The following is a 26064-nucleotide window of genomic DNA, read 5'->3' as shown; positions in this document are numbered from 1 at the left end:
CCTTCCTTCTTGTATAATATCAACTAAACTAAGATTTTTCCGTTCTTTCTGGGACTGGTACTGTATATTTCCTTGTATAAAAGACAACTGCTTAAAATAGTTTGAATGGCAGTTAACAATGTAGGGAAATAGCCTTGAATGGAAACTCTGATTTCTGCTGTTTTAAAAATGCGATATTAAAGATTACAGTACAGGTTAATAATTTGCCAAAATAAAAGCAAGCTACAGGAGCCACATTTGCTTTTTCACATTCATGTGTCCTGCAATTAGGTTGCAAATTATTGGTATACTGCCAGCTTATTACATAGTGTAATAAGCTGGCAATATTATGTGGGTTGTGCATGTTTACCAGGTCCACACAAACATTTTGAAGCCACCTTAAAATAACATTTGGGGCCTCAACCACCAACAAACTCCCTCCTTCCTGATCCACTATATTGCTTACAGTGTGATGAAGCTGACTAAAGGATTTCATGCACACGAGCACGCCTGACCGAGTACAGTAAATCACTCCCTCTACTGACGGTGGTGGGAGAGCTGCTGCGTTTCAGGTGCTGTTCATCTGGCAGAAGTTTCAGAGGCCTGCCTCTAGAGAAAGAAAACAAACCCTGATCCACTTCCCCACCAACGGCTCCCCACGAGCCAGCCAGCGGCCTCCAGGAGGCTGTCCAGCCGCTCCGGCCCCTTGGACCAGGATGTTTGGGTTAGAAAATGACTTTCCTACTCCCTCAGCCCCTTTCTCTAATTGCCCCAAGGGTAATTACCTTGTCTCCTTTCCACTTAAGAAAAACCAAAAGCTGTGGTGTTATTGTATCAAGTAGAAAGTAAAGTTTGCTAAAATTAGCATGAGTAATATTTTTACAATCATTATTACAGTTAGAATAATAAATGTATTAAATCAGAAAGTGTCGTGATATAAATATCAATGAACTATTAAAATAAAGTGTACTGACAACTGGTGGTCTACTAACTGATGAACATGCATTCTCTTGCTTATCCAGCAGCATACAAAATGACTGAACTACAATTAAATAATCCTACAGAAAACTTTTTTACTAACAAAACATTTCCTCAAGTAATCACAATAAAAACAACATCTGCAAAACCGCAAAGGCCTGGGTATGATCACTCAAGACGTTTCCTTCATGGAAAAAAAAACAAAAACATATCAATTTAAAGTAAATTCTGAATATGATGGGGCCATAATCGCAGAGGCCTGAGTGTGTCAGTCTGCCTTCCTCCGGCTGGGGACTGATAGATTGGTGCAGAGTGCAGATTCTCCCCTGGGTGCGATATATCAGACTGCAACGGTCCAAGTACCATTATGAAACACACCCGAGAGTACCGCAATTCAGGAAAGACCAGAACACCAATGGAGCTCTCAAAAGATTTCTTCTTGTGCGGTATAGGCAAAGACAGAGGAAAATTTTTTGACTGATAATTCCCCTCTAACCGTTACATACCATGTGCAAACCTGGAAAACACTAATTCAGGCCGGAAAAAGAAACCTCCAACTTAGAATACAAATACAGAAACAAAATTAAAAAAATAAAAATCACCTGTTCTAATACATTTGTTCCAGACTAGAGGGAAACTTGTGCCATGCTTTGAAAAGAGACAGACTGCTACAGTTATTGTTGGATTCCCATTCTCCTTTTGAAGACCTTAACATCAATGCCTTACTATGCAAACAGCTGGCCGCCTGTGTGTTCCTCCAAAGCTTCTGGGGGATTCTTATCGAGAAAGCATCTGTCAGAGCCTCTGATTACAGGGCTGCCCAGCTGGGCGCTCGCCCTGTCAGACCGCTGATAACTTAACCTTCCTCCGTACCCATTTCTCAGCTACTGCTCTCCCCCTGTACCTGCTTCTAACACTGCAGAGGTGCTGGGCCGGCGCCCTGTGTGGTCTCCGTTCTACTAAACGCATCTCAGTGTGAACGCTTGTTTTAAAACTCACATAGGCCATAGAAAATACAGCCTGTGTCATCTCTGAGTCATGATTTGGATCTCGGTGTGGGATGAAACAATTTCAAGAATCAGTGTGCTGAATGAAAGCTTGGAGGCCTTTCAGAATAAATAAGTATTTCGTACTGGTAATATTAACATTTCCAGTGATACCTGCGGCAAACTAAACACAGATGTGAAGGGATTATCTCATATTTTGAGAGCTGTACGTCTTGGTTAAGTGAAATCATTTGCGCATACATGCAAAAGGATCAGCAAAGTTATCCATCTTCATACTACCTTAAAACCCATGAACTTCACAACACTTTACTGATAAAAGTGCAGCTGGGAACAGTACAAACTCTTAACTCAATACATTACTGAGGCGGATTAAAAAGCACCAATACGACTCTCTTCTGCCCTCTAGTCACTCTGTCTGAGTCATCGTATTCATGACATATTTGGATCAGATTCTCCTCTAAAGGCTAAACATTTTAATCCTCATTAAAAAGTTGTGCAGCAAATTTAAGCCAAAATTTTAAAAGCGTGGATTTTTTTTCCTCAGTTTTACTCTCAGTGTCTTTTCATCAGAAATCTAAACCAAATAAATTTAGACAAACATACTTCATCAGTCTCAGAATTGCCGCCTTACCAAGAGATGAACATTAACACACTAACACACTGCTCTTTTCTACATCTCGGCAGCTTCTTTCACATCTCCATCCCTTGCTCTCATTTCAAACAAACTAAAAGAGAACTGGTGCATACCTCTCGCTGTTCTGTAAGCTCTTTCCAGACCGTGACATTTGTGTCTACTTTGATTTCACTGCAGGACTCTTTGATTTCAAAATGATAATGAAATGGTAAACAAATTCCTAACATGACCTTTCATTCAGTTTTGTTTCTCATTATCAAATTTTTCCTCGTCCTCTGCCAGGGTCGTCCTCTTAAATATGTCATCCTCCAACCGCTCAAGATCAGAAATAATACAAAGTGTCTATAAATTTGAACTTCCCTAATTAAAGCCTTTCCCCGGGACATGCTCTCGCATGGCCACCAGGCACGGGATATTTCCTCTCAAACGACACAAATTGGCCCGTGAGCACAACAAATTACATTATGATTACTGCACTGGCCCAAATGCTGTTCATCTTGATAGAGTTAACCCAAAGTGGGCAGGCCTGTCTCCCAACTACGGAGCTAAAAGGGGAGAAAGAATTACAGTTTTTGGCTGGGGCTTACTGTAAAAACCTGTGTTATAAATTTCCAGCTCATCCAGAGAATCACAGGGCAGACACACACAATGCACACATCCCATACACGCACACGCACACACACACACACACACAAATACATACACACGGAAACAGCCATGTAATTCAGGGTTTTTAGTTTGTCCGGTTTTGTTTTTGTTTTTTTGACAGTACTTATTATGTTTATTTATATTTCAGCGCTTACAGCAGGAGCACGGAGGGTTTGTAATTACTGTATCTGAACTCTTGAATCATGTATCAAATTCAGTTGAAATAACATGAGGTTTGCCTTGGCCTTGACTTTTTTTTCGAAGATTTCCTGAAACAAAACAAAAACTATTAAACAAGATCAAAAACCGGTGAGCCTGAAAAATCAGCATTAGGAACACATCCAGTGGTTACTTCTACCGCAGTGCAGCAGACCCATATGTCTGACCTACTACCAACTGTGGCTATGAGCTACAGGGCAGGAGGTTAAATGCCCAATTCGAGACTTTTCAACACACATGTCAGTGTTCATGAGGAACATGGTGGTAGATGATAAACAGAGGGAATGTTGCGGCTCTAAGTCTAAATTTTAAAAAAGTACATTTTTGCTGTTTTCTGCTCTTCATATTTACGGATCTTTTAAAACATTGAATGCAGCAGAGTCCAATCAAAGATCTACTAAAATCACACAGTGAGATAATACGTCTGCAGAGATGACAGACAGTAGCTCTCCAGAGGAAGAGCTTGTTCCTACTGTGACTTAATTAGGAGGTTTAAGACAGAGCCGGCCTCAAAAATATACATGCATCTGAAAACATAATCCAGACGCATGCAGAACACACACACACAAGCTTAAATATATCTATTGAGATAGATGTGCACGCATGTCTTGCACAAACACACGCAATTATATCCAATTTCCCGGCATACATTTCTCACTCGGATGCACATACACGCAAAACAAACAAACAAACACGTACACTTGACCATTTCGTGGCATGAAAATATAGCCCAGGCACGCACACGCAGCCCTTTTCTTTTGCACGAATACATATCCCAGATGCATGCAAAACACACACACACACACGGTCCAGTCTCACAACTGTAAACTTTCATTTTCTTACAGGGTCACTCTCTCTTTGCCCCTTGACTACTTAGTATAAGTGCTCAATTAAGCATAGCTTGTTTAGCTGATTTCCCTCCCAGTTTTATTATTGTTGCCATGTGCTGTACTATGTATGCCTTCACTTTTCACAATTCGACTACCATGGAATTGCTGAGTGATCTCAGTGCTTACTTTACATATGTCCTCTTCCCTGTTTAGCATGCTTTTTTTGTTCTGAATATACCCCTCTACACACACATAATAATGACCTGTACTACTGTAATACTGACTGGTAAAGTGTCATGTGGCAAAAGGTGTAGAAGACCTATGTGATCATCTTGTTTGCGGTATGAAATCATGCAATGATGTGATGAAATACTCTTAGCGCCGCAATCTAAAGTCAGCCCCACTGTGCTTCCTGCAGCGCAGTGTCCTGGTTTTAATAATTGGTACCTCTAAATAGGAGGCAATGATCCAGAGAAAGCCTCCCATGTTGAGCAATCATAATTATCTGACGGAATCCATTCTTACCATAACAGTATAATTATTATTATTATTATTATTCTAAAAACTCGCATGTATGATGAATGTCCTGTGTGTTGCCATGCCTGACTATGATATTCACCATTCAAAAGTGAAGGTTCTTAGTCTTGACTGGCTAAAACAACTGTAAATTACTAATAAAAATGTGCCACCACGCTGCTTATTAATGCACTAAACCATCATCAAATCACTATTCTTACTGACTATAACCAGTTATAATTAACTGGGAGCCCACAAATAAAATCATTCTAAAACAATTTTGAGTTAACCATTAATTGCCTGGAGCACCTATCTCCTTTTGCAAGATCGGTTATCTATTAGTGTGATCAGTGGGACCCTGGACTGTTGACATTATGTAACCTTACATCATCACTCTCATGTGATGACGGTTTGTGCTATTTGTGACATCACTCCACCAAGCATTACACATATCATATTTTTAACACTCATTAAGTGCTTTTTTCCACAACTAGTAGTTCATATTTTGAAAATCCAGCATTACAGTAAGCTGTAAGTATTGAGCAAGCAGTGTCTATAGCTACTGTTTGCTCGATGGAAAAACAATATCTAACTATTCACTAGGCCCAATTATTATTAATTAAAATCAAAGAGTAATTGAACATGTAAGCCCATTAGTGTTTTAATGGCATTAGCTCTAATTATGGATGAAGTGTTATTTGTTATGCAATAATGCAAACGTGTCATTAATGATGCAGTAGTGTGTCACCTAAAACCCAATAACCCACTGGCCTCGCTTCCTGCCTAACGAACAGCTGATTCAGAAGTCACTGCGGTGCACGCGGCCTCTCTTGGCTCGAAGTTCAGCCGTGCGCGTGCCCGTGCGAGCTCGAGCAAGTACAATCCGGTAATTGCGCGTTGCGTCTTGGCTGGGCTCATTTCAGGCCGCCTCTGCGGTAACAACAGAGGAGTCTCCCTCCCTCACAGCCCGGCCGCCTCCGGTCCCCCCAACTCCGCCAGTGAACCGTTTTCATAAATCATGTCATTAAGATAACGTCGTGAGCGCGACTGGGGCTCATACATCACATCACAGGCCCTCACTAAACTGGGACACACGTCTTTATTTCTGTCCAGACTTTCAGTGCGTATCTAATGCATGCTTCTGTTAAAGCATATATAGTCGCTGCATTAAAACAAGATGGACGTCTTAAAAATATCATTACTGGAATACAAACTTGCCCCGTTTAGCTTTGGCCTAACATGTCGCAACCTTACAATGCAGACCATTTCAAAAAAAGCCAAATGGTGGTTATGGAACAGTTTCTTCAGTTCATTTTAGTTGTCAGGCATGTTTTACAACTTTTACGCCCAAGAGACTATTTCTGCTGCCATGTCTGTGTATATTTGAGGACTCCGTTGCCGTCCTCTTCGTTTGTTACGTCCAAAAATGTGACAGAGACAGATCTCAGTGCGGGGCAGAGGTGCTTTCAGTGAAAATTGATGGCATTTCTCAAATAACGATGATTCACATGCAGCCTGAAGCCTGTGAGAGGCCTCACCTGCAGCTGAAACTCAAACGCAGTCAAATAAAGATTCCATGATGCATGTTTTTGACTTAGCTGCTGGCATTACATAAGATAAAATGCGTATTTAATAGGTAAATCAAGGAGGTCGGGTCATAATGATGTCTGCTGAAATGGTTTTACTTTTTTTTTTTTACAATAAACAAATATATGTTTAGTTGTTTGTTTTTTTTTAATTATGAAATATTTTTTGGAACCTATATAGGGCCTTCTGCTGATTTAACAGGCAGCCATTAGGGACTTCTTGTTTGACTTTATCCGACCTGGATGACTGAGCATCTTCGCAGGCATATTGCTGTCAGAACGCAGTCATTAGCTACGCTGATTGTAGCGCAGGAACTCAGCCAAAAGGCACACGAGCCAGCACCCACAGTCTTTTTGAAGCGTAAGCATGAGCTGAGGTTACTAACATCTGTCCCTAACGAAAAATAACCGTGATACTCCCCTGTGCTTTGGAAATAATGTGCGTTTAGTGCACATTTGCAGTGACCAACTTCGGGAGATATTATAGTTCAAGATATATATTTTTTTTGTCAAATTAATTCTAAAAAGTATTTTGTGTGTTAAAATGAACCCCAGTAAAAGTAGGTAATATAATTTCATTTTACATATGACGGATAATTCAAGCCTAATCATTTAATTATGTCACTGATTTAAAATACATTAACCAATGCCACAGAAATTGCGCAAAAGCATTCATTATTTTATCATCAGCATTTTAGTGCCAGTTAAACAATCTATTTTGGGATGCCACAGATTTGTAGTGCATTAATTAGACTTAATGCCGGTTCGCATTCAACTAATTTCTTATGACATTGTGATCATTCACATTTGCCGAGGACGGTAATTATTTGACCGAGATAATAAATCTTGTGTGTTTATTTTAGGAATGTTGGTGTGTTGTAATGTTTCCAAATTAAATGAGGGGTTACTTTAATTATTGTCTGCACACCCTGCAGCATGCAATTAATTAATAAAAAAGCACGAGGAGAAATTCACTCAAATTAATGTCTGAGATCACGTCTATCAAGAAATTGATTATCAGAAAACTTCGAATCATCGATGCACTTTCCTCTAATGTTTAATTCTGGCCTCGTTCTGAAACAGACACGTATAAAGAGAAGCAGTGAGAACAAAAGACAGATGTGTCCGGTTAAGTAGCCATCCTTCAGCACTATCATGGCTCATTTTAACCAAGCCATCCACGACCCCCATGGACATCTGTCTGTCAAGGATGGAACAAAAAATGTTAATGGGTGCTATTTAATGCGAGCCAAAGCACACGTTAAATATGAAGGACGTGAGCATCCGCATGCCCTCCCAGACAGAGAGTTGAGTAGGAAAAAAAAAAGATGGGAGGCAGAGGGAGCTGATTTAGAGGAACAGGCACCCCCATCCAGAATCAACATTACTTCAAACATGAGGTCATCTAAACATCTGTCTACAACATGTCCACCGGGAGTTCAATCAAAGCCCCGCTGAAACATGCACAATTGTTTCTGGAAATAAATATTAGGCCTAATTCGGCTGTGATTGGTGCAGCCACTCGGGAATCGCTCATTGCTAACTGCAGTCTCTGTCAGTGGATAACCTCCTCAAGTACACACACACACTGTTTGACTTTATTTATTTGATTCCCCCTCTCCTCCTTTCTTCCTTTCCTTCATTTTAGGCTAAGTGGCTTTATTTGTTCTTTCCCGACTGATTTCAGGTCCACTGTTTAAAACCAATTAAATCAGGAGAGCTGCGGTGCAGTCTGAAACGAGGCTCTGACAGTCTGGAGGGGGAGCTGCAGTAATCACACGCGGGGCGTCTGTCTCATGTCGTCACAGTCCATTTGCTGGAGACGGATCGATTTACTCACGGAGTTTTAAAAAATGCATCTACGAAGGAAATAACAAAGGACTTAGAGAAAACATTGCAGCAATGAGCATGTAACTAGATAGATTTCCATTTTTTTTTAATTTGGTTCACTATGTATTCAATCATAATGACATTATTATTATTATTATTATTATTATTATTATTATTTGCCCCTACTTCCATCGTTTAATGGACTTTTATTGTTTGTTTGGGGTTTTTTTCCCACAAAACTTTAAAGCTGCCTACTCTGCAGAGCACCCATGCATCACGTCTGTCTCCCTGTATCCAAAAGTTATGACCTAACCACTGAAACGTTGCAACATCCCTTTACCATGAAAAAAAAAGATATAGTATGCAACTACTACCCCCTTGTGGACAAAATGGGAATGGACGTTAGGAAGTGAACTTCCTTAAGAAGAAGACATTCATTACCAATGCACACATCCGCCCTGCGGAATAAAATGAGTATATGATGTTTTAATAATTACTGCACAACCATGTGGAATTTAGACTCATAGGAAATACACTGGTAATAACGCCAACAAAGATACCAGGGCTGCAGCTAACGATTATGCTCATTATTGATTCACCTGAAATATTTTTCTTAATTAATCGAGCGTTTGGGCTATAAAATGTCAAAAAATAGCAAAATGGCCACAACAATTTCCCGAAGTCCAAGAGGATGTAATCAAACAACTTGTTTTACCCGACTACCCCTCCAGAACCTAAAGATATGATCTCTTAAAATAAAGCAGTGTCTAATTGCTATCCCTCATCACAAGTGTCAGAGGTATGTAAATTACAAATTGACCTCTAAACTTCTCACAGTCTCATTTTAATACACTTACAAGGCCCAAAGACCAAAACTTTTCAGAAGATTGGAAATTAGATTACAAATTTGTGTGGCAGACCGTTGTTCTTTTCTTCTTAATCTATCCCATTAAGCATCTTATGAACCCTTCAGATTTATCCTGTTACCCAATGGAGGGGTCTTGACTCGCAGGATGGGAATCCCCGATAGGATTTCCTTTTCTTTGCCTTAACTAATTGAGGAACTTGAACTGGAGAATATTTGGTTACATTTTTGCTTAAAAAAAAAAAAAAAAGACAAAAACAATTAATCGATTATCAAAAAAAATAAATAAGTATTTTTCTGTCGATTGACTAATTCATTAATCGTTTCAGGTCTAAAAACATACACAGAAAAATGCATACTCAAAATCAGCATACTGTATTCCAGCAGGCTCTCAACACAGAGACAGAAATAACTGGTGCCAGCTTGCACCACAGAATGCCAAACTGGGCTCAGATGACTTTACAAAGCACCAAATGCAGCTTTCTCCCCTTAATTTACACTCAACTTATAGGCTCTGTGACCGGCTCGCACATAAATTAACACCAGTCTGTCTCCATCCTCGTTAATAGTGAATCTGGATGAAAAGGAGGGGAGGTAGAGTGAAGCTGAGGAGAAACACTGAGGTCATTCTGCTCAGAGTTAAAACCTGTCTCATCATTCTTGGCGAAGACAGACGAAACCCCCTTAGCCTCTGGTTGGAGGTTCGGGACAGCAGATTGTCAGACCCAGGGGGCTTGTGAGGTGTAAGCCGGTAGGGACAAGCAACAATGCCAGAGCACATATGACATCTCATTTCCCATAAAAACATCACCTGAGACAAGTCGCACCCTGAGTACTTCATAAGTAGCATGAAAAGAACTGTTCATTGCCAATTTAAATTATTCATCAATCATTATCTAACTTGCAAGTCAATTGACGTTCATACGACCAACACACATAGACACAGCTTCCATTCACTGTCCTCCATCTTTGCAGAGCTCACAAAATAAAAAACATATATAAAAGCAAAAAAACAAAAACAAACAAAAAAAACATTTGTCTGAGTTTTGTAGCTGAACAAGTGCACTCTTGGCCCAAAGTCTTGTTTTTTCACAACTGTAGAAAAGCCAGAACTACTACTGTTGGGAGCCACTGTTTGTTCCTTCTTAAATAAACCATTGTATGTGAGCAAAGTATTGGGGGAAAATGAGGTAAATATTGGACTTTAGGAACCGAAACCAAGCTGTTTAGAGAAACTTCTGACATTTTATAATTTTTTGGAGCAGTAAAACGATTACATCTTTAACTTTAATGAGAGGACAGAGTGGCAACTTAGCACATGCACATTTGTACTGGCTGTAACATGAATTATAAGTAGATAATTACTATTTTAGTTTAGAAGTGAACCATTCATTGAATAATATAGGACCTCTACCAACCTCTATCAGTAACCACAGGAACTGCAACAACAACGACAGGACATCTGAAACACCCCTTTAATCCCTTAATAGCAGACTGCAACTTACAATAGACTCACGTAAGCAAGCTAAAGAGAGCAGAGATCCAAACAAAATGCAGTATAGGGGTAGCATAATAAACAAAGTAAATGTTTTGTGCAATGTCCATGATGGAAAATCTGTTGGTAGATGGAGGGAAGAGAACATAGTGTTGGCAAACCATGTTGGGAAAGAGATTTCTTAAGCATTTGTTGAGTCACTTGTGCTGATTATGGTCATTTTCTGCAATGGTGAAATAAAAAGTTACTTTATGTCCATTTAACTGTTTCTATAGTGAAATCTAAATATGTCAAATTAAACTATATCACAAATACTCCTATAATGAATAGGCCCACATGCACACGCATTTGATAAAAAAATTTAAGAAATTAAATGTTTGGCATTTCTAAAGTAATGACTTACAATGTATTTTTGTCATTTCTGATATATTGGGATATAGGCTTTGCTGAAGACTCTGGACACTGTGGACAGAAAGATAAAAAACAGCCTTCAGTGTTGATCAACTTGGTGAGTGAGCACAGCAACAACACCAGGAATAAAAACATGAGGAAAGAGTTTTGTGGTCCTTATTGTTTACAGCTGTTGGCTTGTTAGTCTGGACAAAAAAAAAAAAACTGACACCATAAAGAGACAGTCTACCCTTACTCATGATAATCCCTTCGCAGTCTTGCTTGTTTGATAAATTTGTATTGTTACTTGTTTACAAATAAGTAAGATAAAAGGAACATGATATTTGCATATCATACTTCCTTCATTGAACATTTAGCGCTTGACTGCTACAATACAAGCAAAATGAAAACTACTATATTTTTAGAGATACACTTCTTACAAGGACGTGCTGGTGTAACCACATATTTTTGCACAACCTTGCTCAAAGATTTGAGGAATGTAAAATGATGGTTTTGAACTCGCCTTTACATAACGTGCATGACAAAAGAGTTTGACACACAAGAGAATTCACCATCTTTTCATGCAATTGACATCCTCCTAAATATGGGACTTACAAGGCAGACGATTCAACAATGAGATTCAATATGCAAATCTTTCCCAATTAAAATTCAGTCCACTCCTACTTCACTCTGCAGGCAATTTACCTGTTTGTAAAGGCTTGGGTGTGTCTTGTTTGAAAAGCCATTTTGTGGCTCAACTATCTCAAAATGATTGTGGCAAGAAAACTACTCCGTAGGTGTGATCATTTTGGTAGGTGTTAGAGAGAGTCAGAATGTTACTATCAGAGACAGAAAGCAGAGACAGATCCTAACCAAGTACAGGCTCAGTGACCACAAAGTGGCAATCGAAAAAGGAAGACACAAAAACTCATGGTAACCAAAAGAAAACAGAATATGTGGTCACTGTTCGACAGGTGATGTTGAGACAAAGATTCACTTCCTCCTACAATGTACAACATTCAATGAAATAAGGAACGTTTTCTTTAACAAAGAGCTAAATGACCTCTCAAAATTAAAAATACTCCTAGGAGAAGGAGACAGGGTATATCTTGCTGCCCAGTATATATCAACATGCCACAACCTAAGGCACAGTGAATGACCTACACACACTGTTTGTATTTGTATTTTGACTGCAAGTCTACAATTTATTAATAGTCGTAGTAGTATCCCATCTTACTTATCTGTATATATTTTAATATCACAATTCTTCTGTTTATGTATGTTTTTATTTTACACATGCTTTGGCAATGTTAACATCTGTTTCCCATGCCAATAAAGCCCAACTGAATTTTTAAAAAAAAGATTGATAAAATGCCTAAATCTCTGGCTCTGCAACCAAAAATTGATTCAAAATTATATTTCAAGTCTTCACGTGTCTGTTCATGTTTCATCATCTGTAACACCCAATTCACATAAAACATAGGGTGAAGACTTCTGGTGGGATTCCTCCTCCACCACATCTGTCATCACGGGTAAATTATCAGGATATTCTGAATACCCTCTCCACCAGCTGCTGTCTCTCTCTGTCTGTCTTTACTTTGCCCCTCTGCTTCAGCAAACACGAGTTGGCAACGTGTCAGTCCTGTAATATTAAGTCACTGCAGACAATGTGAGGCGGAAGGAATAGTAGAGGCGAGAGGGTTGACTTCTGCTCACTTCCTTGGTTAGACACTGCATCTGTTCTATCTGGAGTCAAGTCTGGACTCTAGCACATACTACTCTACATCTAGCCCCATTTGTGACCTCAGCACTCCTTATGTAGTCCGTGATTTGTATTTAATTGAATTCCAAATCACAGACTAATGTATGGAGAGCAAAAGTCACAAAGGAAGCCTCAGTCTGACTCCAATATAACCACTATTTTTACATTAGATTTGTCATGATTAAGCTACACCCACAAAGCCGGATCTGTAGAATCAATGAATCAACGAGGCACAAAACTAAGGCTTACCTCCAATTGTCTTCCCGTCACTCTGAAAGGGTTTTAATCAGCTGTTTTTCCAGTTAGCTAGTTAGATTTAGTTAACTTACCGGTTCTATAATGACGGCTGGTCATCAAGCCTACGAAAGGCCCCTAAAATTGTGCATTAGGTTGATTGGACAGATTACAGCAGTAGCTTCATCGTGAAAAATATTTCACAAGTCCAATATCCTGCCAGATATAGGGCTAAACTCAGCGGAAATCTCACAGCCAACACAGGTCCAAAATGTTGTTCTCATTATGCTTATTCATAGCACAGCAGTCTCTCTATCAACATTTCAGTCACTCAGCCTTTCATACAACTCGCTAGGGGAAGAATACAAAGTCAAAACAAACCTAAACAAAAATCAAATATGGCGCGGTATTTCTTCCTCACTTACTGACCGGAGTGCTGCTCAGCAGCTGCGTGCTCGGTGCTGCCACCGGTGGCCGGAATTTGAATTGCAACAATACAATAAAAAAAACACTAGTGGCTGCACTGAGAGCACAGCTGCTGATCTGGTCAGAGAGCAAGATATAAACCTGCACCACCTTTAACTTTGCATTGTTTATAAATTGGCTTTACTGGGAGTCAGCTCCTCTCCACCCTCCTCTCTTTTTTTACTGTACACACACACCTTACTTTTTCTGCCTGCTAAGATGCTGATATAAGTGTCTTCTACCTGGTGAGTTTCTATTTTCAACATTTTCCCATAAGACATTTTCTGAATGCCATCCAAGATAGTTCTGGATCAGGGCTATTACTGCGCATGTCAAGATTTAATTCAAGCTACAAAGTTTCATCGTCATATGCACAGACAACAAGTCGCACTGTACAATGACATGTGCAATGTTTTTCCCCACTAACCTTGTATATCCTCCAGCCTTTAGGACACAGGCATACTGTAGTGCTGTTGTAGTAGTTGCAAAACAGTTTAAATATTTAGATATAATGGTAACAGTCAATGCCACATAATGAAAATGATCATTAACATAAGTTCCTTGCATAAAAACACGTAGGTAAAAATTAAACCCTGCAGAATCACATGACATTCCTGCTTATCCCATGGATGTGTCCATAGTTGTACGCATGCGCAATGATTCCAGACCCGGCGGCACTTCCGTGAACACACAAGGGATTCAGCATGTGAAAAGGTTGAGAATAATCTTGGTAACACATGCATAATCTTTGGCTATGCGAGCCACAGACCTTCCGCTAAATAATTCGTCGGTTAGCTCATATGCAGTAACAGTTACAAACAGAAAACATGTACCGTTTTGGTGGAAAGGTAAATGAGGAGGGCGCGACTGCATTTTTGTTAAATGTGTAACACTGTGGCTATGCTACATACATTTAGCAGCGTGCACACACCTTAAACTATTGCATAGTCTGAATCAGTCGTTCCAAAAAAGTTATAGTGAAACAATTGTTGGACTTACCAGCGGATCCACCGGCAATAATCTGATGAGAAGCTTCCCGGAGTATGCTCTGCGGCTTTTTGGTTGTCATTGTTAGTGTTTCAGGTTTCCTACCAAAGCAAACATACGATATAAAACCGTTAAACGTTGTCTATACTGTAACCTAGCGTGAATTCATATGTCATAAGACACTGTGACAGTATGCATTAGCGCTGGGGAACAGCCACCCTACCTGCTCCTGCTGTGTCGTGAGGTCGCTCGGCTGTATCTCGTCTCGCACGCTTCAGTTACCTGAGAGTTAGTTATTCTTCTCCTGTAGGAGCAGTCCACGCTGGAGAAAGCGCAGCAGCAATATCTCTCCGACTGCTCACAGGCTAGGCTAGGCTAATATGGAATCAATTACCAGCACCGAGCTGCTGGTTCAGATTTACCCTCCCATTGCCTCACAGCCATGGAGTGTTTGATTATTGTAAATAAGAAATGGATAAACTCTGACCCATGGCCCTGACCCATGGCCCTTTATCAATATAAGGCAAACAATCACATAATGAGCACAAAGGTCATTTTATTTTCATAAATGCCCTTTTATAGTTCAGCTTTGTCAGTATCTTCACAGATGCTTACTATGCACATTATACTTGTGGGAATTCTTTGACAGCTTTTTTAAATACTGTGTTTATTTAGTGTCATATTAACATTATAGCCACTTTACAGTAGGAGGGGGGGGTGTAAACTGGGATTATTCCCATGTTTCAGCAGATTCCAGCAAGTTATGTTCTGATTCATCAAATTAAACTTAGTGTCTTTGTTTAATTTCACAGTGATACTCCACCCAAAATCTGTTTTTTGAGAATCCAATTCAAAAGCCTATGTAATGTGAACTGTTGTTTCCAGGTCTCAATTAAGGATTATTTTCATTTTCATATCGATGTATGTTTCAATAGTTTTTTTCATTGAATCGGTTAATTGTTTAGTCTATAAAGTGACAGAAATATAGTGAAAAATGCCCGTCATAAGTTTCCAGAGGCGCCCGAGGTCACAGTGTGATATAGATTGTTTTGTTCGAATAACAGTTCAAAACCCGAAGACATCCATCTTACAATCACACAAAAGAGAGAAAAGCAGCAAATGTTCAGTTTTGAGAAGCTTGAACCAGCAAATATTTTGAATGACTTGGCTTAATGACTTAAATGATTATTATTACAGTTAATTTTCTGTCAATCAACAAATCAATTAATTGTTTGCTTGAATTCAGTTGTTTATAGTCGATTATGCCTCAACGCATTATATATCACTTATATGTTACTTTTCCTTACACGTTTCCCTGCAGACGTTTTACAGCCACATTTCAAGCTTAAAGGAGGTAATTAAGTGTTTGATACCCTTTAAGAAAAGAATGTAGCCTGGCGAAATAATTCAAAGCCACAACATGCAATATATCAAATATTGATAGACAATGGAGATTTGATAGCACGTGTCTTAAACAGATTATATAGAACAATTTCAAGCTTCTGAATAATGAATTTTCGTGTAACTGGTATTTGCCCTTGAACAGAACGTGTTGGCAGGTTTGCATAAGAGACGTATACATAAACCACACACGGCCATTGTCCCCCTGCTCACCCCAGCTTATGTAATATCAATCTCATGTTTTAAAGACGTTTTAGATTCCTGCTCCTTTAGCGGTCAATCGATTAGTCGATAGGGAGAAAGTTAATTGATAATCAAATAATCTAATCAAATTCACTGGCTAGCTTCTCACATGTAAAGATTTGCTGCTTTTCTGCAGTGATGTAAAGTAACAAAGTACATTTACTCAAGTACTGTACTTGAGTACATTTTTGAGTTTTGAGTATTTCCCATTTACTTTTAGACTACATTTATCCGGCAGCTATAGTTACTAGTTACTTTACAGATTAAGATTGTATATACAAAACATGATCAGCCTCTAAAATATGATGATGATTTATTATAGACTAAACTTCCTAACTGTATATGAAGTTGTTAAAATTGGCTCCACCTCGACCAATACAGCGATAAAATGCTGCTTACGTGTTAATGCATATGTGATAATAATCCAGTAATGTTATATATATATATATATATATATATATATATATATATATATATATATATACTTTTAATTTTACTTTAATTCTGTAAGAATTTGAATGCGGAGAGTAAATTTGAACTGTGGTATTAATACTTTTACTTCTCTGTGTTTTCTTTGATATTAAACTGAATATCTATAGGTTTTGGACAATTACAAGATGTCATATTGTGCTTTGAAAAAGTTGTAATGGACATTTTTCACTATTTTCTGATATTCATTGACAAAACCATTTATAAATTTGATTGGCAGATTAATCAATAATGAAAGTAATCAATACTGACAGCCCTGAAATAAAATATTACAACCATAGACTCATGAATGAAAGATGCTTGTGATTTTTTTTTGCTGGAAAAAGCAATGACATGCTTATAAGAAAGAACACATAATGATACAGTCAGCCAGTAAAATACTGTTAAAGGCTTACAGTCAGAGCAACAAAATGCCCATCTATCCAACAACACTGTAATATTTTACTTTAAATTCAATTTGATTTAAACTCATATAAAGCATGTGGCCTGAGCCACATTGCACCATGGAAAAATTAGAGAAGTTATTTTCTTTTTTGATGAGCAATGAAGGCATGCAGAAATTCAGCAGTGAGCCCTATAACAAGCATTTTCATTTTGTATAAGAGCAGCTATGGAACAACAAGAGTTTCAGACAAGCTATAAAAATGTGGGATTTACAGCATATATTTGGCAGGAAAATGCCATTACCACTTTGACCCCCTTGGATAAGAAAAAGCAGAACAGCTTCCACCCCTACAACCTCAACTCCAGTAAAACATGTAGATTGGGCAGGCTGTGTACTACCAGCACAGAGGGTAAGTTTATAGTTTATGGACGTGTTGAATGAGAGAAGAAGGTTTTTCATAATATACTGTGTAGAAACAGTGTTCTTGTTTTCCAAGAGAAGCTTTGACTAAAATATGAATTTTGTTTCCATTGCATGAACCCTGTGTTTCCTGAATAGATTATACTTACTGGCAAAATGTGTTTTGTAAGAGAAAGCCAATAAAAGTTTTTGCTTCAGCGCAAGAAAATAGGCCAAGAAAATGACTGATGCGTTCAAGAACAGACATTGTTTTGAGACTTTCAAGTTTTGAAGTACTATAAAAATGTTGCTACACTTTTTGTAATCGCTGAGAAGCACCAAGAGACATAACATCATAATCCTCTGGGTTTTCATGAGAATTCCACCTGCTAAATAAATACTTAAGGTATCAGTGGTGGAAGAAGTATTGAGATCTGTTACTTAGGTAGAAGTAGTAATACCACACCATAATAACACTCCATTACAAGTAAAAGTCCTGCATTCAAAACTTAAGTAAAAGTTCAGCAAAATGTACATAAAAGTATTGAAAGTACTCATAATACAGTATGACCCTTTCAGAGTGGTATATTTCTATATACCAAGAACATGCATCAAGAGAATACGAACATATTTATTAGTGCTGAGTTAACGATTCTGAGCAAACTTTAATTATAAACTTCCAAATTAGTTACTGAAGTTTGACTTACATGTGCGGATGGTTTGTAGTGACAGTACAACAGTGAAACACAGCTAGAACAAGAATTGGCTTATTTAATATGTAATTTTGCATTAATTTGTTTTATCGTGATGTATGTCATTATTGGAAAAACACTGATAAACACCATGATATTGATTTCAAATATCACCCAGCTCAACTGATGCAATAACATCAGTTGGGCTGGGTATAAAATAATCAAAAGTCAACGAAAACAATTGAACACAGGATCATACCATTTATTTTATTATCACACACATACAGGAAACATAAAGACACCATCATTCAAACATTTGTAACACATTCTAGTACAGATACAGTAACCAAACATACTCTGCTCTTAAATGACTCTGCTACAGAAAGGAAACTGTACGTTTTCCAATATAAATGTGACAGCTGTGGAAAACATTACCTGTTAAGCAAAAGACAAAAAATATCGGAAGTAAAAATAAATAACTAATATGGACACGAGCGAGACAGTGGTTTGATCCAAAACAGTTCAAGTCATTAAAATATTTTTGTAGCTCTTTTTTTTATTTTGCCCTCTCCTTTTGTTTATTTATTATTATTAAAACACTGAGTGACCTGATTATGAATGTGCTGTATGTCTTGAAGGTTTCAGAGAAATATGTTATTAGAGGACCCAAAAAAACAACAACATAAGAACATGTTGCACTGCTAAAATTTCACAGATGCATTATTCATACAGTATATCACTGTTAAATACCTTTTTATATCCCATTGTTTTATTGTGTACCTCAGTAACATTACATTAATAGCAGATCTGGGCCAAACTGTTCACATACTTCACTTTTATTTGGCCTGCTTGATCAGGGAGCTAAATATTACTTTAAAAAAAAAAAAAAAACAATAGAAAAGGATTACAATTTCTGTCCTACCCTCTATTTTATAAGGAAAACCAAATTGTATTAGGGAAGATTTAAAACGATTAGTTGATTAATTTATTAGTTGATCGACAGAATATTAATCTGCAACTATTTTGATAATCAATTCATCATTTAAGTCATTTTTTAAGCTAAAATTCGGTGGTTCCAGCAGCTCTAATGTGAATATTTGCTCTTTTTTTTTAAATTGTCTATGATATTAAACTTAATATCTTTGGACTGTTGGTCAAAAAACAATATGTCAACTTGGGCTCTGGAAACCTGCGATAAACATTTGTTTCTATTTTCTGACATTTTATGGACCAGGCAATTAATCAGTTAATTGAGAAAATAATCATCAGATTCATCTATAATGAAAATAATTGTTCATTGCAGAACTTAATTAGAGTAATATTAGATGCGGATTATATCAAATTAAGATACTAAAAACTATTAAACTGAAGTATCACATGCCAAGTCCCTTTCTAATTGCACAGTACCTTTTTAGACTATGGTTCATTGTCAAGTACGAGTGATCATTCATGGTAAATACACAGTGACACACAACACTGTATTCCAGTCAATCCAGCTCTCAGAAGGCAACAGCTTTGCTTTCATGAAATAAAAAGAGTCTGAGGTCTGAAAGACTGGAAAACATGAAGGTCAGAATAAAGGCAAAAATCTGAGCAGCGGCTAAAAAGATCACACTGTACGTGGAAGTGGTGACAAGTCCTCAGACCACTACTGTATTCCAAAAACAATTGCAACATCCAATTTTAACAAGAAATTAGAACATGACCTTACATCTAAATAAAGCAGAGTTGAAGCACTCTTTTGTTGCAGAAATAAATAGTCTAACAAGACTGATCCTGACATTTCTAAATCTAAATCTTCTGAATTATCTCCTAGTACCTGTAAAAGTGTGAAACCTGAACATGCAACCAAACGCGGACTAAACTGTTGTCATCAAGCCTCCCTGTAGTTAAACAGTCTTTGTTGTTTGCACGATTCACAGTAGTGTGGGGCCCTTGGTGGTGTAGTTCATTGCGGGGAAGTGCCTGCTGTCTACGTCCCAGTGGCCGAGAGGCTGGTGTGAGGCAGGTGGGAGGCTGGGGTTCCAGTGGTTCATGTAGCTGGCCATGAGCAGAGTCAGCTCCAGTATCTGAGACAAGGGCAAAAACAGGTCAGATCAGAGCGGGATTAATGGCTTTAACATGATGATATGATTGCGTTTCATTTGATTCTGGGGAGCTGGAGGCTCACAGAAGGCGTGAAAACCTGAGACACCCAACTGATCTGCAATCAAGAATGAAGTTACTCTCATTAGCTTCACACACACAGTAGTAATATGACGCTGTGTTAAAGCTCCATTGAGATTCTGCACATAAAATATGAGAAACAACCTGTTTTGTCCATTAGCACTCTGTTGTGAGGGTATGTAAAAAAAAGGTTAATACGAGTAAGTCAGGGCTCCATCTTCCCTCCCTTATCTTCGGTGCTCCAACACCTTCAACACCTTGAACACTCAATTCACCTACCCACATTTACTTTACGCTTCAGCTGCTTATGTTTTACATCAGCGGTTCCCAACATTTTATTAAAGATGCGATGCTGCCCCTTCATCAACATCGCCTGTCATGTGCAAAGCGTAAACTTGGCAATCAATCAGACTGAACATTTGTGCAGATGTACTCATGACACTTACCTTTGGTTTAGCCATTGCAAAGACCAGCTTCTCCACACTCTTCTTCCCGACTCCAGGCTCCCTCTGCTGGCTCGTGACCACCATGAAATCGTCACGGCAACCACCAAAGGTAATCACAGACTGGTAGGAGTATGTGACCAGCGTTTGCTGAAAAATGAAAAGCACTGCCAGTGTGAAATGTGCAGTGAAACGGATATAAACAGGGAGCATGTTAAGATTTTATTGCTGATCCCAAAATAGAGCATGGAATTCATTTGGGAAATCATTTTGGTTTCTGCTTTTTTTAAGGGCAAATTGAGTGTGAAGAAGCGTGACATAATTTCCAGCGACTTCTTGTGATTTTCACTTTGTTTTTTTCTCTGACTTTCTGGAAGCGCATGAGCAACGCTGCCCGCCAGACCAAGAATGAAATGGATCAACATGGGCTGCTGAAAATTACAGAGCTCAAGCTAACATCGTTTACATGTTGGAACTGCTGCCTGTCAGGGTCAAGAATGTCAAATCGGAGGCTGGCCATTTTATTTTCCTGTGGATTTCTGGTGTTTGAAACACCACAGAATAAAAACCATTCCAGACCAGTGGGTCAACAAAGCTCTGCAGCTGTAGACCCGCCAACTGAGCACTGTAGATGTAAAAAGGAATCTCACTTTTTGAGCCATAAACTGAAGCAAATGTAAATGTAAAAAAGATTTTCTAAATTATAAAATGTTCTAAATAAATGTCATTCTCTTTTTCCACATTTTATGTGACAACACAGGACAGAGATTGATTGATTGTTGATGGGGGTATTTGCTCTACACAGTTTGAAACTCACCATTGTATAGTCCAGCACACACAATCCATCTTCATTGACTGCCAGCCACACCTGGCTCTGCTCAACAGGAGAGGGCGGGACAGGCTGTGGACAGGGGAAAGAAAGGTCACGTTACAGGTGTAATCCATCCTAGTAAACATTACAGCATCCTCTCTGGGTCTTCTTCAAGGTCTCAAACTGGTCCAACCTGTGCTTGAAAGCTTGATGGATGGCTGTGTTAGGGTTCAAGACAAATGAAGAGTGTATTTTTACTTTGGATGAAAGGTAGCGTTTGTATCAAGGGAGCATGCTTGTTTTCATTAAGACTTCAAGGACTGAATACAAAACAAGAAGAGAAGTGGACTGATGTTAACTTTTTTTCTTACCTTGGCACTGAAGAGTTTGGCTCCAAACAGGGGCCATTTCCGAGCCACAGTTAGGTATATTCTCACACACTCGGATGCACTGCACCCACGTAGCATAGACCACTTAGTGGCCAGACGCTCAGTAAGATCTCTGAAAGGAGAAAAGGAACACTGGTTAAAGTTTAAATCTCATCTGTAGCAAATTCACAACAAGAACACGCTGCAGTATTTGTGTCTGATCTGACCCTGCCTGACATAGATCGATTTCATAGATCAATGTATGACAAAGTGCAACCACTGTGTTTGTCAGACTCTGTTTTTGTTGCAAGAGGATATTGCAAAATACACTAAACAAATCTGTATGAGCACATTAGGTTTTCAGGTTTGTAGATTTAAAAACAATTTGGAGTGATGTATTTATTTGGACAACAGCAGTGTTTGTTTTACCTAAGCTGCTCTGAGCTACAGTCCTGTTTGTAGCGTTTGGGGTAGAAGCGCTCTAAGGCCTGCAGGAGAATCAGCTGAGATTTAAGATGAGGAGAGCTGCTAGGAGAGGAGGCAGCTGGTTTCTCCAAATCACCATATTCAACCTGGAATAAGAAAAACAAAAGAAGAGAGAGGGTTATAAAGAGAAATCTGGTTTTAAAACACAGAAAGTATTTTTAGTCATCTGTACAGACCTGTGCCATGAGGGCAGCCACCTCAAGAGCCAGCTCTTTGTTCACAGGGAAGTGGCCCTGCTGAACTTCATCATTCACCTGGTACGCCAGCAGGAGGCGCTCTCGCTCTGTCTCTCCTTTCACCTGAGAGCTGAAACACAACCTGTACATGCACAAATGAAGACAAAGTTACCATGAAACTAGTTTTACTGGTAGAGGCTGGAATTATGCACACTTGATTTCATTTCCAAGCTGCAGGAAATCTAACCCCACCACTTATCACATATCACATCACCATCTTTGATTGTGATTTGATTTGTTTTCAAAGGCCTTTTCTTTAGACAAATGTTTGTGACCACATAATAAAAGATGCTGAGGTAATGTGTGTGAGTTGGACCTAGTTTGGGTCTTACAAAGTCCAGAAGTGACAATAGAAATCCTACCTGCTCTTGTATGTTAGACGGACAATCCGTGTCCCCTCATTTTTCCCAGGATGCAGCTCCTTTAGGGCCTGCTCCCACTTGGAAATTACATCACAGATCTGGCAAAAGGTATACAAGTTAGTCTCCAGCTAGTCTTTACTTTATTTCTGGTTCTGTCAGCAGGTGGCAGTAGTTATAGCTAGAGACAAAGACATTGAGCTGTTCAAAAATGTATTTTGTATGAGCCAGACAGAGTTATAAATGTAGTCTATTCACTTTCATTGGTGGGCTGGTTGAACATAATGGAACAGTTTCAGCAACCAAAATGAAAATAAAGTGGAAGCCACCACTTTTTTCATGAGTGAGTGGAATTAAATTATAGAGGAAGGCTATGGTATGCTGGAATATGACTACATTTAAAAATCATAAAGTCACAAAAAAGTTTGGACAGCCTTAACTTGTCAAAATAGCCAAAACTACCCACTACTGACCCTTTAAAAATTAAGTAACAGACAAATTTGAATAAATGCACCACAAAAGCCTCAGTGGTGTGTGCAGGGTTTCTTCCATCCACTTATGTTCAGTGACCCACACTCTTACCTTGGCAGACGGCTGCAGGCAGTGCTCCAGGTCTTTGCCAGATGGATCATCAGTGAAGAGGGCAAACCCAGACAACTGAGGCTTCCTCACGCCAATCCTCTGGTTCAGCGTTTTCAGGAACTCTTCCACTGTGGTGGAGCCGTCGAAACCCACCACCTACATGAGAAAACAAAGGACACATCTCATTCTCATTGACGAGAAGCACTGGAAACCAGACCCAGCCAACATCATTCAGTAGGCACAGCATCAGTAATTTCAGATCCTGCAGTGAGACAACGAAAAGTATCAGCAGCAGCAGATTAGAACTGCATATGTAAGAGCGAGTTAAGACCGAAAACAAACAGTTGTGTTGTTTCAGGAACCAGTGAGATGATAAAATACGATCCAGTTTGAGTAATAGATCCATGAGTTTGAAGGCTTATCAGCGCCAAAACACTTCAAAGCGGTTGTGAGACCGGATTTTACAACTCTGGAAAGTTATGACGACGGCAATGATCATAACAATCTCAAGGTACACACTAGAAATACAGTGTTCATGTTAAAAAGTAATCTTCCATGAATGTCTGCTTGCACATAATTGATTGCCCCATGATGTTGTGTTTTTTTGCCAGATCCCTCTGCGTTGGCACTCTCACCCTGCAGGAGACATTACATATTGAAGCAGCTATTACTTAATTTTCAATCAACATGTCTTCACATCTGCAGGTATAAACTGATGTTGCTATCACTTTCCTTCCCTAAAGGCAGCGCAGGTTGATATTAATAAGACAAGATAATGAGGTAGATACAGCTTGAGTCACCACAAAGACAGTGTGCTGTACTTTTGTCTTACCTGGTAGGTGTTGTTCATGAAGTGGACTGGGATGCTGAATGGCAGTGAATGGTGGTAGGGGTTTCTCAGCAGGATGGAGACGATCTCCATACGTGAAGGTTTGGCCTCCCGCTCTCCATTCTGCAGCGTTCGCTCCACAGACCTCTGACAGTACACTGCATACTTCCCCACCTCACTCCTGTGTGAAAAAAAGGGAGATGTAAACGATGCACTAAAAACTGCCTCAGAGCTGGTTTTAGTTATCACAGGTCAGCTACAGGCTTTTGGCACCTCACCGTGGGTCAGCATTGCGTTGCAGGTACTGTCTCAGGTACCAAAGGAAGTGTTGTTGAGGAAGGAACAGAGCCACACACAGAGACAACAGCTGCCAGCACTACAGAAAGAGGTGGTGAAAGGAGGAAAACTTTAATTTACAGGATCACTGAAAAATCTTTTTTTTTTAATACATACATTTTTCATTAAGGGAAAACTTAACTTTAAACACTCTGCTTCACATTCTGAGTTAACTAACCTGGTTTTCTGTCATGGAATTTGATTAAAATAAAACAAATACATCACTTTTTCTGCTTTCAGTTTTACCACTTTGCCCTCCACATGCATCTGTTTTGTCTCCAGTATGCACCAGGCTGACCTGTGTGAGGGAGTAGTTGTGTGGTGTCCTGTGGTTGGTCTGCTTGATAAGTTGACAGTACATTTCATTCTGCAGCTCAGGGTGGGTCAGGCACACTTGCAAAGCATTCTGGGCCAGCGAGGTGTGGTAATCGACGGATGGAGATTCAACCAGCACGTTGATGAAGAGCTGACAGGACTGCGGAGAAGGAAAGTTTCTTCTTAATATTTTAAATCTGCTACTTAACTGCACTGCACTACCAGCAGGCGGAGGCAAACACACACTAGAGATTCCAAATTTACTGGAAGCAACATACAGTATTTTAAATGCATCTTAAAATAGCAAAAATAATAGAACCCCAGGTGATCAGGTCAAAATAAATTAAAAAAAAATACATACAAATGTGTATGTATTTTTTCATTATTTGTTTCATTCTCATGGGACAGCTGAAGATAAAAAATTAAGCAGTTTTCATCTGTCTTGTCAGATTCATTAATACTTCAAAGGCATGAAGTAGAGCGTAGACTTGAAAAGCGTGTCACTTCCATTTATTCTGTTTCTTTGTGTGTGTTTGGGACTGTTTTTTAAGGCTGGCTGGTCAAAGAGAGACGATCCATTCACTTTCAGTCCTGTAGGGCATGGGAGGGGGCTTCTGGGTGGGCGCACGGAGGGCTACAGAGTTGAAAAGAGAGGAAAAGGATCTGCCATCTTCCTACAAGGTCTCTGTTCTGCTCTGATCTTATCCCCCCCCCAATCCTGTGGCTTCCATATCCATTGCTGCCACTCTCTGAAGGCCCTGACCTCCCATGTCTCCTCTTTAAAGGGGCTCCTTTCACACTGGCTGTAAACCAGAGGAACGGTTAGCCTCAATCAGAGCAGATATTCAAGGCCATTATCTCTCTTCCACACTTTTAATGAGCTGGGGCCCTCGTCCTCAAGCCTTTGATCTGGTTTAGAGGCAGGAGGGAAGAGAAGAGGACGGCCACGGAGCACATCCAGGAGCAGGAGGGGATAATGGGGGCTATGGTGGGGAAAAACTGGAGTAGGATGGATGATGCCTTCAACAGACACTCGTAGAGCCGGACAGAAAAGGAAAGATGGATTTGGAGAAAGAGATGAAAGGAAGAGGAGAAAGGT

The 26064-nt window shown here is 39.2% G+C and overlaps 2 protein-coding genes across 5 annotated transcripts in view; both read right to left on the bottom strand.

The window, feature by feature from the left end:
- The window catches only part of slc25a21 (solute carrier family 25 member 21), an 87761-nt gene extending 72869 nt beyond the window's left edge, over positions 1 to 14892 (bottom strand). The window contains exons 1-2 of one of the 3 annotated variants that reach the window (XM_044166175.1): positions 14649 to 14892; positions 14438 to 14526 (exon numbers count right to left, since the gene is read on the bottom strand). In XM_044166175.1, coding sequence (XP_044022110.1) covers positions 14438 to 14507 — 70 coding nt within the window. In that variant the 5' untranslated portion in view covers positions 14508 to 14526; positions 14649 to 14892. Of the gene's footprint in view, positions 1 to 13068; positions 13346 to 14437; positions 14527 to 14648 lie in introns of those variants that run through there. The other 2 variants (XM_044166177.1, XM_044166176.1) reach the window with 2 other exon arrangements.
- A 3383-nt stretch (positions 14893 to 18275) lies between these two features.
- Positions 18276 to 26064, bottom strand: part of plekhh1 (pleckstrin homology domain containing, family H (with MyTH4 domain) member 1) — a 35899-nt gene continuing 28110 nt past the window's right edge. For both annotated transcript variants that reach the window (XM_044166891.1, XM_044166892.1), the window contains exons 20-30: positions 24949 to 25125; positions 24593 to 24690; positions 24318 to 24495; positions 23486 to 23641; positions 22907 to 23004; positions 22485 to 22626; positions 22252 to 22394; positions 21826 to 21955; positions 21461 to 21544; positions 20647 to 20793; positions 18276 to 20103 (exon numbers count right to left, since the gene is read on the bottom strand). In XM_044166891.1, coding sequence (XP_044022826.1) covers positions 19951 to 20103; positions 20647 to 20793; positions 21461 to 21544; positions 21826 to 21955; positions 22252 to 22394; positions 22485 to 22626; positions 22907 to 23004; positions 23486 to 23641; positions 24318 to 24495; positions 24593 to 24690; positions 24949 to 25125 — 1506 coding nt within the window. In that variant the 3' untranslated portion in view covers positions 18276 to 19950. The remainder of the gene's footprint in view (positions 20104 to 20646; positions 20794 to 21460; positions 21545 to 21825; positions 21956 to 22251; positions 22395 to 22484; positions 22627 to 22906; positions 23005 to 23485; positions 23642 to 24317; positions 24496 to 24592; positions 24691 to 24948; positions 25126 to 26064) is intronic.

Source organism: Siniperca chuatsi, linkage group LG15 (assembly GCF_020085105.1).
Source record: "Siniperca chuatsi isolate FFG_IHB_CAS linkage group LG15, ASM2008510v1, whole genome shotgun sequence".
In the NCBI taxonomy this organism is placed as follows: Eukaryota; Metazoa; Chordata; class Actinopteri; order Centrarchiformes; family Sinipercidae; genus Siniperca; species Siniperca chuatsi.
Note: the sequence above shows the minus strand (reverse complement) of the source record. Positions and strands in the feature narration are given on the sequence as shown.